The sequence below is a fragment of the Anopheles nili genome, chromosome 2, assembly GCF_943737925.1.
Source record: "Anopheles nili chromosome 2, idAnoNiliSN_F5_01, whole genome shotgun sequence".
In the NCBI taxonomy this organism is placed as follows: Eukaryota; Metazoa; Arthropoda; class Insecta; order Diptera; family Culicidae; genus Anopheles; species Anopheles nili.
Genome location: NC_071291.1, coordinates 8542985 through 8561560, shown reverse-complemented (window position 1 = coordinate 8561560; position 18576 = coordinate 8542985). Strand labels below are relative to the sequence as shown.

At 45.7% G+C, this 18576-nt stretch overlaps 3 protein-coding genes across 3 annotated transcripts; all 3 read left to right on the top strand.

The window, feature by feature from the left end:
* Nucleotides 1-526: 526 nt before the first annotated feature.
* On the top strand, nt 527-2590 carry LOC128720113 (uncharacterized). The gene is made up of 6 exons (XM_053813759.1): nt 527-722; nt 784-1457; nt 1521-1691; nt 1755-1889; nt 1958-2143; nt 2228-2590. The coding sequence occupies exons 1-6, from the start codon at nt 644-646 to the stop codon at nt 2510-2512; spliced, it is 1530 nt and encodes a 509-aa protein (XP_053669734.1). The 5' UTR covers nt 527-643; the 3' UTR covers nt 2513-2590.
* A 1824-nt stretch (nt 2591-4414) lies between these two features.
* LOC128720110 (leukocyte elastase inhibitor-like) lies at nt 4415-6595 on the top strand. The gene is made up of 4 exons (XM_053813756.1): nt 4415-4569; nt 4975-5219; nt 5287-5671; nt 5751-6595. Exons 1-4 carry the CDS (start codon nt 4491-4493, stop codon nt 6455-6457), a joined length of 1416 nt encoding a protein of 471 aa, XP_053669731.1. The 5' UTR covers nt 4415-4490; the 3' UTR covers nt 6458-6595.
* A 658-nt stretch (nt 6596-7253) lies between these two features.
* Nucleotides 7254-9729, top strand: LOC128721897 (leukocyte elastase inhibitor-like). Its single transcript, XM_053815700.1, has 4 exons — nt 7254-7281; nt 7819-8565; nt 8645-9069; nt 9152-9729. Exons 1-4 carry the CDS (start codon nt 7254-7256, stop codon nt 9437-9439), a joined length of 1488 nt encoding a protein of 495 aa, XP_053671675.1. The 3' UTR covers nt 9440-9729.
* Nucleotides 9730-18576: the final 8847 nt, after the last annotated feature.

Below are 18576 nucleotides of genomic sequence, written 5' to 3'. Positions count from 1 at the left end.
TAGACCGCAATAAAGGGTGCACGGTGGTGTGGTACAAATCGGTCATATAATATCGTTGGTGATCGGCGAAACACACCCACCAGCCTCGCTGCATTCGTTAGCAGCCTCCTGCGAGCTTCGGCGCGCGGTCACACGATCGCTTCGATTATGATGTGCTTTTTCCATCAAGTTGCGCTGGGAAAAGCCCGCATTAGTACGCCCGGCGTGAGGTGTGATGACGGGCTGGCGCGTACATAAATTAAGCAGCGTGAGGAAAAATTTTCACTCAGGAAAAACATTTATGAAACGCACCTCTCCAATCCCAGCATGTTGGGTGTGTGGAAATGCGGAAAACATTTCCCACCAGCTCCGGGACGCCCTTTGCAATCGTTCATGTTTAATTGAATTTTTTCGTTTTATTATGTCGTTTCTTTAAGTCGTTTTTATTCCCTCTCCAATTGCAGTGCTGTTCGGCATCGTGCTAACGCTGATAACGCCTGCCTGTCACGGCTTGCCGAAGCAGCGTTACTCGCGTGATGGAGGCGAACCGCGCAGTTTGGTTGGTGTCTCGACGAACATTATCACGAGCAGCCTGCTGAAGGGCACGTCCGAGTCGTCCGGCAACCACGTGTTCTCGCCCATCGGGTTTTCCTCGATACTGGCCATGATTAGTGAGGGAGCCGAAGGACAGACGCTCAAGGAGCTGTACGATGTCTTCCGGTTTCCCACAGATCGCGATTTAGGTAAGCAAACGGTGCTTTGAGCAAGAGCAGCCCGGTGACATTGTACGCGTTGTACTTTCAGTTCGGAAGGCATTTGATGTGTCTCTGAAACGATTGAGTGGTCAGAGCCCTACGGACGAACCACAGTTCAAAACCTGGTTCTACATCTACAAGAACAACAGCGTTGTCCAGGCGTACAAGGACGTGCTGGAGCAGAACTACGGCGTAGAGGTGCGCGACATCGAGCGGAATGACTACAACTTTGACGAACCGAAAACTTCCCTCGATCCGGTCGTGGCCGAAGAGGAAATTCTTGAAGAGAGTAACATTCCCGAAGGGGACAACTTGGTGACGGAGTCGGGAAGCAACAACAGCAACAGCAAAGACATTGTAGACTTTGAGGTGCTGAAAATCAAGTCCGCGTTGCCTGTGGAGGATGAACTTCGGACGGACACTGGCATCAGCACCAAGTACGACGACATCGACGATGAGAACCCCAAGTTTGATAAGAACATCGACGATAAGGAGTATGTCGATCCGACCAAGATTAAGGAAGAAATTGCTAAGAAAAAGATGGAGGCCATGAATGAGGTTGTGGCCGATGCCGAGCTGGATAGCGCCAAAACGAAAAAGGTACCGGATGCGCTGGTCGAAGAAGGACAACCCGAAAAGATGTCACTTCCGCTGATGAAGTTGGGTGTGGACGACGATCACGAGGTTATGCAAGCGGTCGAAAGCCAAGGATCCAGAAGAAAGGTATTTGGGCATACCTCTGGCGTAAACTATGAACGAATATTTAACTACTGTTCTAATCCACAGTTCAACGTACGAAGATCGTTCCTAACGGGCGATATCGCGTCGGCACTGAGCGGAAATTCTTTGGTCGGTCGAAAGGCAAACCTCAAGGATGATGAAACACAGGTCAACGAATCGAAGATGTTGCTTTTCAACGGTCTATACTACAGGGGTAGCTGGGCTACGCCATTCCAGGTAAGAAAGTAGCGATCGTGTCTACAGACACATCGAACCTAATCGTATCGATCATTCCTCCAGCAACTTCGCACGGAAGAGAGCACATTCTTCACCAACACGGATGAAAAGCCGGTTATGATGATGCGATCGCAAGGGACGTTTGGTGTTGGAAAGGACGACCAACTTGATGCCAAATTCTTAGAGCTACCGTACAATGTTAGTAGACGAACCCTGATTGAATGCATGTAACAAAAACGTTAACACTTCATCCTTAACCTCCGTAGAACTCGCGCTATTCGCTGCTACTGATGGTTCCCAACACCAAAGATGGTCTGAAGGAGCTGATCAAGAACTTCAACCCCGACACGCTGAGTACGGTGCAGAAGTCGTTGGTAAAGATTCCGGTTCAAATTTGTATTCCAAAGTTCCGTATTGATACCACTAGCAGGGCGGAAAAATCATTGGCAAAGGTAAGGCTTTCTAAACAAGGTATCCATTTAATGCAGTTTGTGAACTTCAGTTGCATTCATCACTGGCATTCCCTCCTATTTCAGCTTGGTCTCATCACCATGTTCACATCGAAGGCGGACCTCAGTGGCATCACCACCGAGCAGAAGATTCACGTCGACGAGCTGGTGCAGCACGTTTCGATACGCGTTGACGAAGGTTCCAGCAGCGAGAATGCCCTATCGGCCACAAACGTAGTCGAATCGAAAACACTTGCCGACGAGCAGGAACAATTTCTCGCCGACAAACCGTTCCTGTTCTTCGTACGTGACATCGTCGATGACATCGTGATCGTTGCTGGCAAGATCACGGACATACCGTACGCCGAGTAGAAAGCGAGCCTTTTTTTCCCCCGCCGAAATGGCAGCATTGCCCAGCATTCGTAGTTATTAGCACCCTAGATTACGGTACTACCCTCATAGTCAGTACGCGACGGACCGAAGGAGACCAGCATTCTTCGGTTCGATCCTTTTTCGGATCGTCGATGCGCAGCAGCGGCGAAAGGAGAAACTATTACCAAGTATCTCGCATCGCTCGGCGTGAGTACGAGCTTATATTGAGCTCGAGTTCTCGGTCGTATCCCGTACAACGCCGCCAAGTTGTCCAAACTAGACTGTTGTCGATGTCCTGAGAAGCAATTCCACTTCCAGCCAAACAAGGTAGCTTGCAATGACAATTATTCAAAAAAAAACGAGCAGCTGTAGTTACCGCAGTGGAATATGCAATTCTCAGACGTGCACCCTCACGCAAGTCCGAGGTTTCGCTTGTGTTTAGCTTTGAAGCACGCACCACAGGGTGAGGGTGACTCCAGCGTTAAAGCGACAGGAGCACAATTACCCGTCTGATAAATTACACTCATCTGAGCATCTCTTCTACTGGAGCAAGGTTCCACTAGATGACGATAAACGACGGAGCGAGTAGCGCAAGCGTACCAGATGACTGCTAGTGACATCGTGCGGACAACCGATCCTGCGAAAGCGACACTGGCAGGCCAACGTGATCGTTTCAAAATATGGTATTTTAAAGTATTTTGGAAATCGTACTCAACAGCTTGGCTCTGACCGGTCGCGTGTCGGTACCTGTCCACAATACGGGGCACGCAAAACAACAGTCTGCTTGCGTGGGAAACGGCTTGCCGGAAGTGACCGTACGGACGTAGAGTATGTAGGCCGAAATTGATAGAATGTATAAATACCTAGGGAAACCCAATTATTTATGATTATTTAACATAAACCAGGAATAATTTTATCTGTATCAGTTTCGTAATAAAACCCGTACATCGTGTGTGTGTACAGCAATAAAAACGAACATGTGGTATTCTGTGTGTTATTCTTTCACCCATCCCAAGGAACATAAAATTAGATCGGGACTCACTGGGATTACCGTTCATTACCATACGTGTCTATCATCTTAGCCTCAACGGATGCGCTTATCATTGCAACGCCTACATCGGATACCTCTGCACACTGTTTGCAAATGTAACCTTCAAACATTTCGATGGTTGAAAACAGCTGCCACATGGGATTTAACCACACCGCCACGCTGCAATCCTTGGCCGCGCACACAGCTGTGGGGAAATTTCAACATTCAGTATTGAAATTATACCACCGAGTGGCAGATGTTATTTCCTTGCCGGCACACCGGAATGAGTGGGTTTTCCCTTCACGAAAACGGAAATTCACTACTGCGACTTGTGTTTTTGTCGTGTCAAAACGCATCTCGCCTCCGGTGGGCATGCATCGGTGACTCAGTCCGTAGTGAGCATCTTCTTTGCTGATTAGTCGCACTGATAGCGCCGTCAGTTCGCGCTGTGTCACGGTTCAACACAAAAACGCCTCGCCCTAGGTGGATCGGAAAGTTTACATACCCTTACCGATCTGGATGGCGAAAATAAAAAAAATCCAACCAACATAACAGGTTTCCCCGGGGGACGATTCCAATACGCAGTGTGCCGAATCCAGTCGAGCACCGCAGCTGCGCGTCTGTTGTTTGTCATTCGCAACACAGCCAGCGACCGGAGCAGATTCACATCGCAGCCTAGCTTCTATCGCTCCAGCTAGTGACGTTGGGCGATCGTTACACTACTACACGAGCCGTGACCCTTCGAGAAATCTGTGGGGGCAGCAGTAGGCGTCAGGTTGCACAGCGACGGAAATCCCAGTCGGCAAAACCTGTTCGCAGTGAGGCGGTCATCACAACCACATCCACCATTTCGCTCACGACGGTCACGACGGCTGGTGTTAGGTTGAGATTGGTGCAGAAAGCAGCTCTAGAATTCATCCGACCGGCGGTTCCGGTGCCGTGATAACGATGATTGCGCCAGGTGCCAGTGGCCGTGCCTTACCGAGGGTCAGTAACAGTGCGGTGTGTTTTCTCGCTCTCATATGCGGTAAGTATCGGACGAGCTATGCAAACAGAGTGGGCACACCAAAGTCGTTAATGAACCGATCACAACTGGCCAACCTATCCAAACACCGGCTTCCAAGTCAAGGCAGACGCGAACGGAACGGAAGTTTGTAATCATCTCCAAGACGATCCTTCGCGACGTGTGTAGAGTGTTTTGCTAGTCTAGCGGTGTGATCATGAGTGGAAAGACTGGTTTTGTGGCCTTTACTTGACAGCCGGTTTTTTGGTGATCGGTAGAATGATGATCGATAAGTGTGACGCTGAATTACAATGATCGCATGCGCGTTGATCGCCATCCCATGAATCGGTTGTTTTATATAAAAATCTAAATTTGATTTCAAATTGATTGATTGTCAATGTGTCTATGTTTTTTTTTTATGAAACTCAGCCACATTCCTGTGTTTGCTGCCACTTCCAACGGTGTACGGTGCTGCGCAGAATTTTAATATCTTTAAGAACCAACGTTTGCCAAACAACATACAAGAAAATCGACCCTATTCGCTACAATCACGTTTCGATGCGGGTTCACAACAAGACGAAGGAACGATACACTTTCCAGATCACAATGTGCGGCTGTCAGCGTTAAAACAACCGAAATCTGGCGCGATGCAATTCGCCTGGAGTCTGTTCAAGGTTAGTCGAAGGTCACCGCATGTTCAAATACGCCGGTAAACTGACGGTAAACTTCCTTCCTTTGTAGACTACGATACTGCCGCAAGAAGGAAACGCGGTTATCTGCCCGATACTGCCGCAAACACTCCTGGCCAGTCTGTACGACGCGGCCGACAACAGTGCCAAGTACGAACTTCGCTCCTCATTGATGGCCTCCTCGCAGGATCTGCAACCGCTCATACGCGACCAGCTGATGGCTGCTAACGGGTCGTCGGTGAACACCTTCGACTACGCCATGGCATACTTTCTCGGCGCGGACGCAGTTATCTCAAAAGACATCCACGACAAAGCCCTCCAGGATGGGGTTTCATTCCAGCAGGTCAACTTCCTGAATCGCAACGAGGCAGCCGCCACTGCCAACCGTTGGGTGACGGAGAAAACACGTGGAACTATACGAGAGATTGTTGCACCCAGTGAGTGTCCGCTGAGACGGTTTAAGTTACTCGTACCAGAATATGAAACTAACTCTTGCACCCATGGCACCCCTTTCAGATGCTCTGGACTCCTCAACTCGGCTGCTGATGGCCAGTGTGATTTACTTCAAGGGAAAATGGAAGTATCAGTTCACCAAGACGGACATGGGATTGTTTGAGCCCAGCACCGACAAAGCCAGCAGCCACCAGGTACCCATGATGTATCAGTTCAACAAGTTCCGATACGGCGAGAAGACGTTCTCTGATGGTAACGGTATGCGGTGGATTGAGCTACCATACGAGGGCTCCAAAACGCTTTCGATGATCCTGATGCTGCCGATGGTACGGCACCAGCTGCAACGATCTGCCGAGCAGCTCACCGTTGAGGACGTGAGCGATATTCTTGCGGGTCTGAAGCAACCACGCACCTTCTTGAAGGTCCATCTGTCCGTGCCAAGGTTTAGCGTATTCAGCTCCAGTACGCTGGTACCGGCGTTGAAAAGTATGGGCCTAAGATCGATCTTTGAGCGATCGTCAGCCCTCAGTGGTCTATCCAACGAACAGCTCGTCGTACGTGACGTTACCCAGCGAACATTTGTCACGATCGACGAACAGGGTACCACGGCTTCCTCGGCGGCATCTCTGTCGTTTGTGGCACTTAGTGCAGCACCACCGCTTCCGACCATCAATTTCACCGTGAACGAACCCTTCCTGCTGATGATCGTGGACAAAACGCACGAGTATCCGATGTTCGTTGCAAAAGTGACCTCACCCGAAACTCACTAGCTTCCTAAGTGCTGCGCCCAAACTGCTTGAGCGTTATCTGCGTTATGGGCGTGTACGTTGTATCGACGTACTTATCTTTTTCCGCTTTATGTTCCGCCAACGAATATAAATAAATACAATGTTGTAAACATCTTCGAATTTATGACTTTTTGGGGTTTTGAACACGTTTTATGAAGCAGGAAGAAAGAACCAAACCGCACTGTTAACAACAGTCATTAGAAAATAGGCACCCATTGTGATGATCTTTTTCGTTAGGATGAGTTCTCTATCACAGTTTACGTTGCATCTTAATCAACACGGATGAATAGAACCGAAATACAATCAAAAAGACTGTAAAAGCAGCATTGTATCACTCATAAAATTTTCCATAATGCGATATTTCAAACCGTAATGTTGGTGCATAAAATGGTAACACAAAGTTGCCTGTCGATAAAAATGCACAGCCCTGTACTTCATCTTACACTGCCTTGAGGGTGCAGGAATGATTTAATTCTATCGCGGTACGACGATCGCCGATTTCTCTCGCATTCTTACGGGCCTGTGTATATGTATGCGTGATCGCCCCTGTGAGAATCCACATGATCATGAGAGCGATCGTGAGAGCGAGCTCATCCGTATATCAGTTATCAACTGCATCTCACTCTGGCTACCAAAGCTCGATGGAGATCAGTCCGGAGGTTCATCTCAAAGTGGTTCTTTGTCGCTGCGTGAGCGTGCGACCCCACTGCGGTATTTTCGTGCATTCAGTTTCATTTGTGAATCCAAGCCAACAACACGAGTTGGCATCTGTGCTGCGATGTTCTGGACTGGGTTGATCGTTGCAGGTACGCTTCATGCATTCGCTTTAGCAACAACGCCAGGAAATAGCGTTGATCCACCTGTTCCTGAGGAGGATCGCTTCAGCACGGGAAATCCCATCATCCTTACAACCGATCGTTTGCGTTATCAGTTGTGCTTGACCTTTTCGCCTCGTCCGCCAGTTGCTGTTGGAATGGTTGCTGGTGTTTTCTGTCAAGCCTTCGGAGGCTTCTTCCCCCAGTAGGCTACACAGCCGATGGGCCGATAATACTTGACCGCTGTGTGGGTAAATCCCTTGTACCGGTGTACGCTGGGATTCCCCAAACTGGACTGACCTGTTTGCATATGTGCGATCATGTTTGCTTTCCGACATCTAAACCGGTGTTGAAGCGCTTCGCTTGATTATGCTTGCTGGCTGATTATTACGAAGCTTTGTGTTTCCCCAGCCAATTATTGAACATTTTTGATTTGGACTGGAGTTTGTAGTTGATCATCGATGTGCATCACCTTTCCAGTTTCCCACCATAACACATTGTTTGTTTGTTTGTTTGTTTGGTTTGCAGCTCTCGCAGCGCACGTTTCGTGCCAAAACCTCCAATACACCGGCACGATCCTGCTGACGCGGGATGATTTTTGCAACTTTAACAACATCCGCGCGTGGCGATGTGACGATGTGTTCAGCAGCTACCTTACCGCCAATCCACAATTAGAAAAATGCACACCAAACGGAAAGATCTATTCCAACCGCTGCTCGGCGCTGCCTGACGAACGACCCGTCAGTTTTCCCGTCGAAACACGGTTCAACGAACCCGCCACAACACCGGAACGGCGTCCGGCCAATGATGCCGATCTGGAGGTGCCACAACCGTCGGTTCCGTACGACCGTAAAGTGATGGACTTCTCGCTGAAGCTGTTCCAGAAGGCGTTCCCTAGCGATAACTCAAAGAATTACATAATAAGCCCGCTCATGGTGCAGACGCTGCTGTCCTACCTGACCGAGGGTGCATCTAACGTGACGCGCCAGGAAATGGAAACCGTGTTACGGTTGAACACCGTCGATCTTGCCGACATTGCACGCGCACTGGGACCGGCCGAGTATGGTGATACGCCAAAGTACAAGTTGGACATTGCCTCGCAAATTTACAAATCGACAAATTTCGAGCTGCTGCCCGGCTTCCGGGAGTCACTCAAACGCAACCAAGCACCACTGGAGGAGATGGATTTCTCCAACAAGCGGAAAGCCGTCGAGACGATCAACGACTGGGTGAAGCAACAGACTCGGGAAAAAATTCTGGAAGTGGTGGATGAAAGTACGCACGCATTTTCTACATTTTTTTGTTTTCCCGTCTAACCTATTCCCATGTGTGTGTGTGTGTGTCGCTATTACAGAAACGATGGATCCCGAAACCCAGCTGTTGCTGCTGAACGCGATCTACTTCAATGGCACGTGGATGTACAAGTTTAACAACAAAACGGACCGAGGATTCTTCTATCACAGCGACCAGCAGACCGAGCGTATGCCAGTGAATATGATGCATCTTACGCAGGAGCTTCGAAACGGCAATACCAAGCCGGACAGCTATGCACGTGGCATGGCTTGGCTCGAGTTGCCGTATAACGGTGACCGGATGTCGATGATTTTGTTCCTACCGAACGAGCGTTTCCAGCTGGAACGGGAGCTGCGAAAGCTCACCGTGCAGGATTTGGATAACATTCTGGCTGAGATCGAGAGGGACGAGACCAGCAAGGTTAGGGTGCAGCTACCGGAATTCAAAGCAGAAAGCACAGTCTCGCTGGTGGAACCCCTGAAAAGTGTAAGTACACCGTACCAACAACCGTTTGGTGTGATTGCAAGCGTTACTATGTTATCCTCCATTTTATTTCACTCTTCTATAGATGGGAGTGGCAAGCATGTTTGGTGACAAAAAGCCATTCGATCGAATGTCCAACGAGAATGTGAAGGTATCTGACGTGAAACAGAAGTCGTTCTTAACCGTCAATCGGCATGGTACAGTGGCGACGACTGTTACTGTGGCCACCGTAATTCCCCTCAGCATTACACACACGATGGAGTTCAAGGCCGATCAGCCATTCGCATTGATGATCGTGGATAAGCACAAAAAATTGCCACTCTTTTTCGCTAAAATTAGCCAGCCTCTTAAGGTGACGGCCAAGAATGGCTGATCTAGTTAGTACAACGGTCACTCAAGTCTCTACTGTAAGCAAAAATGGGCAGAGATGATAAAGGATGGGTGAAAAAAGAGAAATAAAATTGTGAACAAAAATAATACAACTCCCACTGCATGTTGCAAAACACTTTGATTGCGTTGAGTAATAAAAAATTCCCATTGTTAAATTGAATAATAGTGACTTTAGTTAAACTAATTAGTGTGACGGTTCACTATGATTTTTTTGACACATTAACTAACGTTACGTCATAAAAGTGTTTTGGCATTTAGGAACAAAATCAAAAAGGCAACAAAAACAATAACTGTTTGTTGTTTTCTTGTGCGCGTTTGTCGAGTATTCAAGAGTCTTTAAAAGTGAATACATATCTACAACACTCTCATGCTTTTATTTCGCTGTGGATGGTTTATAGCCATTTAAATGACAATCTTTTTTGCCAGTTTAAATTTGCGAAATAAAGTTTATCTTAGTGCATTCGTCGACGTCCTAGTGAATGTTGTGAAAAATTGTAATTAATAATCTTTTGATTCGAAGAACGTCTCTTAGGTTAGCATCACTAAGCATGCCATGAAAACATGTTTTTCTTTATTTCTTCTTACTCAAAATTTCAAGTCATCAATAGCATTATGATTGGCTTTTAAAGGATCTTATTTAATCCGTGTTAAATTGTCGCCCAGCGTGTAGGAATTTTGCCTCGTAGGCTAATGTCGTTTACCAACTTTCTGGTCGACCGCTGCCAAAAAGTGTTTGGGTTCAGTATTTGATTTTTTGATGGTAAACTTATTTCCGGTCCCTTGCATTCGTTCATGAAAAGGATCAGCGATGCTACGGATCGAAAGGGACGATACGGCCCTTTCCTTACATGTGGACAAACGGTTTGATTTTTTGCTGTCCCTTAATATTTTTCGCTTCATACGAAACCCACCCACACATTTCGAATTACCTGTAACAACCGTTTCTTGCTTCAACGATTTGTTTGACCAAACCAATCAAGACCACCAGAAAATTGCTTGTTATATAGCCTTGAGCACAACACAAAGACCCCGAATACTGTTCAATACGATAGTTCAACTTCTAGTCTCGATGTCATAAAGGAAATCTGTTTACTACCATGATGATGTTAGCTTGGATGCCGTAAAACCATTTCACTCTTAGAGCAAATGAACTAGAGTAATAGTAATTTCATGAAAATTTTACCACAGATAATTTTTGTAACATTACTCTAGAATTTCATTAAAGATTAATATAACCTTCGAAAAATTGTAAGCCTGTCTGGAGCATGCATGTGGCATGAAAATTGAGTCCCAAAATACACTAACCTTCCAAATCCAAACGATGTTGTTCAAACGACGAAGCCCGTATTATTGTGTCCCCCAATTTTCACGAAGGGTCGTTGGTTTTAAGTCACAAGGAATCACATTCTATCGCCTTTCTGAGACTGATCTTCAAACATACATTTGCCTCTCAGATGCGCATCCTACGTTAAGGGATGTTTGCTTAACTACTTCACATGGCAGCATGGTTACAGTCCCAATAATATTGAGAGCTTCCAGGAAATTTTCACGGTAAAAAAGCACTTCCTTCTGCGACGACCTGTTCTCTTAAAAAAAAAAGCTCCATTTGCCATTTTTCATGCATATGCATTTCATGTTCACGTTCAGTACATACATTTGAAATAATATAAAATATATACCAAAAATCCCCAACCTAAACCAAATTAAATCGAAAACTTATTTTCATGCTTTGGACAATTGTTTCACAAAGAAATTTTCCATACATATGGGTATGCTGCTTTACAGTACGATTATTGCTTAGAGTGTTCAATCGTTGTTTCTATTTGATTATATATCAATTAAAAAAATGGAAAAAAATGAGGATTCTTTCCCGTCCTAAGCAAACATGTTCAAACGATGAAAAACCATCTCGCCATTCTGCACTGCAGGGCTTATCCGCGTTAAGCTCCATGCAAACAAGAGGCGAATTTGTTTGAGCCAGTTTCCAACAGTTCGAATGCCAGTATAATTCGATAATTTAAAGGGATGATTTTACCAAATCTAAAACAAAAAGTGTCAATTTGAGTTATTATTATTTATTTAAGGATTGCCAGGCTGTATTGAGATTTGAATAGTTGTTTCTAGACTGAAAGGCATTTCCTCCCAACAGTTGATGTAAGCCTTATCCCGGGCTGACTCGGATAAGTTTCAATTTGACCGTTGCTTAGATTTGATTCTACCTTCCCGTCCATACGGCAGTATTAATTACAATGAACAGGACGAATGTTTGTGTTTTGCTGCTTTGAAATTTTTATACCAAACCATGGATTTGTCCCAGAAAAAAAAGCCTCACTGCAGGCGATAAAAATCCACATACTCGAAACCGACCCGGTCAGCGTATGTTTTATCGTTTACTTGGCAGCTTGGCCTTTGGCCAGTGATTTTCCAACAGCAACCCACACTTTACGGAGGGAAAATAAAACAACATTCACTACCAAATGCCAGCTTTTCCGATGGACCGAGGTCCGAGGGCGGCTATCGTTTTGATCTGACTCGGCCATTCTGTGCTGTGGAGAGAGACAAGAGAGAAACATTACTATCCTGCTCGGACTACTGGGGCTGGTTGGACACCGGCGTCAAACGTCGCCAGCCTCCCTTGCCAGCAAAAGTAGCGTCCTGCACCAACACACGCAACCGAACCGGCCGGCCGGGTCCAGCGTTCGGTAGCGCTTTCGCAGGAGCTTTCGCGTCGATGTCGCTTCCATTTCGTGGGAGCTTTTTACCAGCATCCGACGCAGCCGATGGCGTCTCCATCGTCTCAACGCTCGTTGCCGGTCACAAGCGCGACGCGGACGGAATATTTTCACTTTCATTTCAACGTTCGATTTCAACGTGAACGGAAGGAAGCGTGCTCGTGCGTTCGCCCGAACCGCGTGCAAACAGATCCGTCTCACCGTTGGGTCGGTTTGTTACGTTTTCTTGTGCGGGAAACTATTTTTGCCACGCATTCTGGAGCTTCTTGTGGTCTGATTGTTTTAAAATTGAAGATATTTAATGATTATTCAGTGTACAGTAAATGTTAAATTGGTAGATTTTATCTTAAAAAAGCTTGAAAAAAGGTCGTTTATGAAGTGCCAAATCAGTGAAAATGTATTAAATGATGAACCTTTGAGCCGTGAATGTTGTATCCAGTACGAAAAGAAAACAAAATAGGTACTGACACAATCTTGGTGCTTCTTTACACATCGTTTGTGGTTGTGCTACTAAGCTTGAAGAATCTTGCTGACAAAAGGATAAAAACCAGTGCTTTTAAAAATGGCAACAATTAAACAAAAAGGTAAAAAAAGACAAATATAATATTGTGAACGGTTTTAATAAGATTCGAGTTAAAATTTAGTTCACATTTGATGTGGGAAATATATAACAATAGCGTCATATATAACGGAGTAGTATATAACAAAACATCAGACTTGAACCAATAAGAATTCGAAGATATAATGGCAAAACCTTCTAGGAAAAAAATATCATTTTCCGTTCAGTTTAAAAATATCCATCCAGCTTTTAGGCGGCCCACAATGGCTTCAATCACACACAAAATATAATTTACGCTCGTCCGTTTTGCAACGTGAGGGTGAAAGTTCACAAATCAAACCCACGACACCACGCTCGCTGCCGGATTCGCGTGAAGTCACGAAAATGAAATTTTATTACGAATACCTATTTTCTGACGATATTAGACCATTATCAAAAAGAATTCCGGGTTTGCCAGAGGAGCCCCCTGGCGCAATAGCAAGCGTGCCCCAAAATGTACATCAGTTAGGGAATGCTGGTGTTTGCTTTCGTTCGCTGTTATTTCAAATTTGTCCTCCTTCCTTAAAGCACCGACAGATGGAATAACATTCCATATCACTTTTCCCATGGCCGTGAGGATGTCGAATACCCTACAGCTTGCGACATTCACATGAAAAAAGAAGCGAATGCTATGAAACGAATGATGAAATCCCCGCATGAGCACGTGTACGCTTCCTTAGCGAAGCAAACATCGATTTTTTCTCCCTAAATTATGCTTAAACAAAGCCAAATGAAACACAAAGTTCAACCGACGGAGAGCGTACAATGTCAAGGATCTGAACTGTAAATCTCGCCTAACCGGGCTGTGCTAACGACTTATGAACTATTGAAATGGAAACAGACCAATTTCATCCAGGTGGGATCCAGGGATCTCCATTCTACGCCATCGTTACTGTGGAAATTTCGAAACGGAAACGATAACGATAAATCATTTAGCTTCTTGTGCGGTTTTTTTGTTTTGTTTTCAATCTTTGATAAAAAGTGCCACAATGAGTACAAGTTGATACAATCTGTCTCCATTATTTGAAAGTACCCAAAGCGAGCAGTAATTCTGAAAATAAAAACGACACCAGGAACAAGCAGGATGTAGCTTTTGCAAAGAACAGATGATAATAAATTTTCTTTATTGACTAACGACTGGCTTAAGAAAAAGCGGAAAATGGGCCACCTACCAAGCTGGCAAAAGGCGCAAACAATAATCTTGACCTCGTTTCATCCGATACATTCTGGCCGCAAGTGAACAGGTTTCAAGCACGCATATCGTCTGACACCGTTGCTTTTAATATGCCGTTTGAATGTCTCTTTTTGTGGACCGCAAAGAAAGAACACGGCTGTGCAAAATACTCATCTTAACCCCAAGTGATGTCGAGGGAGGCACATTCTGCCGGATACACTGTCACATGAAGCCGTACAAAATGGCTGCGGGCAGGATGAGAGCAAGCACAAAAGTACAGTGCTAGCGCGCTTGGCACGGGACACAAAAGTTCAAAGCTGCTTGTTCATGAAACGTATTTCAACGGATTACTTCTACCACCTGATGCTCTCCCGGTCCGATTGAACCGGAAGCGAAACGGGCGACATTTATCGGCTCAGAAGCGATTAGTCACGAATGTCACGGTTGTCAACCATTAGGCGGATCGGGTCTTTGAAACGAGCAAAATCTGCATTGTTCTCGAGTCGAAAGCTGGCGTACTAAAGCAAGTTAATGCTTACGTTCCGTCGCTTTTAATTCGCACACTTTCACGAGGGCCAAAGCGCGACCTTCTACATCTCTATCACGGGAGCTTGAAAAAGAAAGCCCGGGGAAACGCAGCAAGGAAACGAACAGAAAAGCATAAGGGAAAACAGTCTCGGTCACAACAGCCGGCGAAAAACGGCAAAGTTCAACAAAGCACATTGCGATGTGTGTGCTCCCGAGAACGATTAAAGACGCTCTGCGGCTAAGTTTCCGTACGGGAAAAGGGAATGTTCATCATCAGTGCTGTTTTGCAGCTGGGGCTCATTTTTTTATTACACATTCTCAATGTTTGCTGTTTTTAGTAACATTGGTTGAGAAGCTTTTTTCACAATCTGCCATTCGTTTGAAAAAAAACTTTCCCAAATTCAGTTGATCACACACAGATGTCCATGAAACTCCTTCGGTTATATAGATATTTCAAATCATAAGGGTTTCATCTTACAAACGTCTAATGTTTAGTTTAAGGATCATTGAAGGGCCCCATTGAAGCAGCGTAAAAAACGAACTCTTATCACTGGCTCACATTGCGTTCTCATAACTGATTTTTATGATGATGGCAATGGCACCAAAGTGTAACGCTTTCGTGTAACGCGGCAATCCTGTAGCTGCCCGGAAGGCAAACACTACGCGTCTGGACAGCTAATCGTGATTTCAGTTAACCCATTCGGAATCGGCTCCTACATTACGAGCCCTCGCATCGTCGAGTTTTATTTCAAAACTTACTTTAACACAGCGCGTGAAGCGACGCGGAGAATTCCGAGCGTACGGCTTAGGGAGTGTTCGAATCTGGAAGCCATCGAAAAAGGATTGACGACCATGAGATAGGGTGTTCAATCACGTACTGGCATGATACCGCCCTCAAGACCCATTCGGCGGATCCGTGACGAGGATCAGCTCGAGCAAGCGAACCGAAATTCGGTGGAACGGTTCAGTTGACTTTTGTATTTTTGGGAAATGTGGGAGATGCAAAAAAATGCTTATCATATTTAAGCCCGTAGAGATTCAACGCAGACAATGCTGTGCCTGAGGCAAACAAATGGCTGGTAGAGCTATATCATTAGATGTTTTCTAAGAAAACACTTTCATCAAATTAAGGAAAGTGCACTTGTTTAGGAAAAACCATGTAACATGTTTAGGGAAAAACTCGAATGACCCATTCAATCGCAAATGTTATGAGTAAGTTTGGACCAGAAAAAATAAACAAATGCTTTCCGAGGAGTTAACTCATTAGCACTGGAGACGTTTCGGTTCAAACTCAAACATCCCAACTTCCATATATTATTCAAAATGTGAAGCTTTCGTTGCGTCTAACCAGCGGGCGTACACGTTGTCCCAAGTAACGCTACCTCTTGATTGGACAAGTTGCGCCATTAGGTCGTTTCGTGCAAACATTCAGCCCGGCCATAAGGTTACCGATAACAAACCGCACCCATCGTTTCGCTGCCCGAGGCCACCTCACACGGACTCCGCACGTAGACAGGAAGACGCTTAAACGAAGCAGCACGGTTTGTTACTTATCATGTCTTGCCAGTGCCGCGGAGTGATGTTCAATATTTATTCTTAATTTTTCCGCCAATATTTTGCACTCCCAGCCCCACGTTCGGTGGAATTACAAGCATCATTACGCACCGGATGTGCGTACCATCCGACCAAAGCTTCGAATCATTCTCATCGCGCGCATCAATATTGTGATCCATCCGGCGAGAACCGTCCACCCATCCTGCTTGCGCTTAGCGGCCATATCCCAACCGCCATCGGATTGGGAAGCTTAACGATTAAGCTGGCAAGCCCACGCAAACCGGTCGCTCTCGCGTGTGGGTAGTCGGCAGAAGAATTGATTTTCCATCTCGACTTCGAACCGTCGAAGATGACAGCACGCAAAAGGGCAAGGATGTAATGAAATTTCGTTCACCCGATACGGTTGAGCGCGATCCGCTCGCGTTGGACAGAATAGGGCCGAGTTCGTGCCGCAATGTGGCGAAAAGTTTACGCTTGATAAATCGTTTCATTAGAATCTCGTACATACTCCGCGGCCCTGCTTAAGCTCACCGAGGCATCGGTTTGGGAAGGCTTCAATATTTATTCGATTAAAAAAGTAGGCTGGTGTGCGATTCACCAATCGAAGCGAAAAGGCACATGACGATGTACAACCTTAGTAGCCTAAAATCTAACTCATCGATAAGAATGCTTAGAAATTGTAGGAGGAAGACATATCTCCATTGATAAGCGCACCCTTAATGAGGCGCTATTCATGCAAGCAAGAAAAACCCCTGAACTGATGAATAATTAAAAGCCCTCCAAGCTCACAAAATTAAGTAAGGTCATGATTTGAACGTGGAAAATCCCGGGTTCGACCGCACACGCGCGTGTACCATGGAAAAAGAGCAAAGTATTTTTAATTACTCCATTCTTGGGTTTGTGGTTGGTGAGATTCAGTAAGCCCCGTGTTTCTGAAGTTTCCCCAGCAGAAAAAAAAATCTCCTTTTTTATAGTCAATTTTTATAACATTTTTATTCTTCCAGACGAAAATCATTATAAAGCTTAAAAATTTCTTTTAGCCCGCGTGACCGATAAACTCGATTGCAATTTAGCGGCTTCTTTTGCATTATACCGGACTGTTGTTTATTTGTAGGCAAAATTTACAACAAAAATGTTTTTTTTTAACCATTCCCTTTGTTTGCCTTCGGTTACTACATCCGGTTTTGTTTTGACATCCAAGACATCGGTACATCGCAAGATCCTTGCCTGCGGCACGGTAACATCTCCGAAACAGGAGTCCTGCTCATCGGCACAGGAAGAGAGCCCTTGTTAATGGCAGCCGTGATTTGTGGACGGGCTATGTCACAAATTTCATTACGCGAAACGGAAAAGGGGTCTAATTAATCACATTTTGCGTCGATTCGGCTTCCGCCAGGTGGACAGCAAAGCTCTCGATAATTGGACCAAAAATCGGACGTTTCCGAAAACGAACCGTTTGTACACTTTTTTGAAGAGAAAGAAAAACAACAACAATCCAAAGCCTTTCAAAGAGCATCATGCTCACAAAACGTCTGTGATGAACCTGCACGTTGTTTATTTCCCACAAACCAACTGATAAAAATACCACGCAAACAAATCCATCACAGTTGGCCGTGCGATCAGTAACAATGGTTTCGAGAAAATGAATTAAAATGAGATAAATCTTCATCGACTTCCATACGGAACGGGCAACCCACCGATCACGGATCAGCAAGTGGATAAACCTTTTCCTTTGCCCTTGGCAGAATGTTTTCTCGCCAATTTTCGACATTCCTCACCCTAATCCATCTTCACTAGGAAGGATTCTGGGAGGGTTTTTTTTCCTTCTGAAAAGTGCTTCAAATGGCGCTAGAAGAAGGATTCTTATCGACACGTTTTTTGTTGTTGTCTTGCCACCTTCGTATAATCCATAACAGAACGAACTCTCTCCGCTCTGCTGCTTGTCTGGTGCGTCCGCTTTTTCCACGATGGCATGCCTTTTTCATCCGCCTTTCATGCGCAAGAAAAACAACACAACCAACGAACGCGGAAGCACCGCTCGATACAACAGCACCCCCGAGGAATGCAACAATCTCCGGAATGTGCGCACAAAAGCTACACCATTCCATCATCTCTCGCGACAAACTCGTGACCCCAGGACGACATCCTTCGTGAAAGTTCGTCTGACAACGGTTGCATTTCAACCCGCGCGCGCAGGTCGTTCTAATTAATTTCATTCTGTCCGTCTGTCTTTTTGGCCGTTACCGATAACGGTCCCACCGATTGTCTCGCGACGTTTTTTTTTCTCTCTTTCTCCTCTCAACCATTCCATCAAAAAGGGCTTAAAAATGATCACAAAAATGTCCCTTCCCAGCGGCGCCGGGTGCCGTCAAAATTGGTTTATGATTTTTATACGACAAAAGCTTCCGAGCACCGAGACAGGGCGGCTTTGTTTGGCCAGAGTGTCAGATAAAAGGCACACCTCCAATCCGCAGACACACACACACCCATACGGTACCAGGATTTGTCTTTTATAACTGAACACTTACCAACCA

Bases quoted from the DNA above. Each gene is read 5' to 3' on its own strand.
- LOC128720113 (XM_053813759.1), top strand. From the start codon at position 644: ATGATTAGTGAGGGAGCCGAAGGACAGACGCTCAAGGAGCTGTACGAT. The intron at 723-783 runs GTAAGCAAACGG...TTGTACTTTCAG, and splicing joins TCCCACAGATCGCGATTTAG to TTCGGAAGGCATTTGATGTG. The intron at 1,458-1,520 runs GTATTTGGGCAT...TCTAATCCACAG, and splicing joins GCCAAGGATCCAGAAGAAAG to TTCAACGTACGAAGATCGTT.
- LOC128720110 (XM_053813756.1), top strand. From the start codon at position 4,491: ATGATTGCGCCAGGTGCCAGTGGCCGTGCCTTACCGAGGGTCAGTAAC. The intron at 4,570-4,974 runs GTAAGTATCGGA...TATGAAACTCAG, and splicing joins TTTTCTCGCTCTCATATGCG to CCACATTCCTGTGTTTGCTG. The intron at 5,672-5,750 runs GTGAGTGTCCGC...CACCCCTTTCAG, and splicing joins ACGAGAGATTGTTGCACCCA to ATGCTCTGGACTCCTCAACT.
- LOC128721897 (XM_053815700.1), top strand. From the start codon at position 7,254: ATGTTCTGGACTGGGTTGATCGTTGCAG. The intron at 7,282-7,818 runs GTACGCTTCATG...TTTGGTTTGCAG, and splicing joins GACTGGGTTGATCGTTGCAG to CTCTCGCAGCGCACGTTTCG. The intron at 9,070-9,151 runs GTAAGTACACCG...ACTCTTCTATAG, and splicing joins TGGTGGAACCCCTGAAAAGT to ATGGGAGTGGCAAGCATGTT.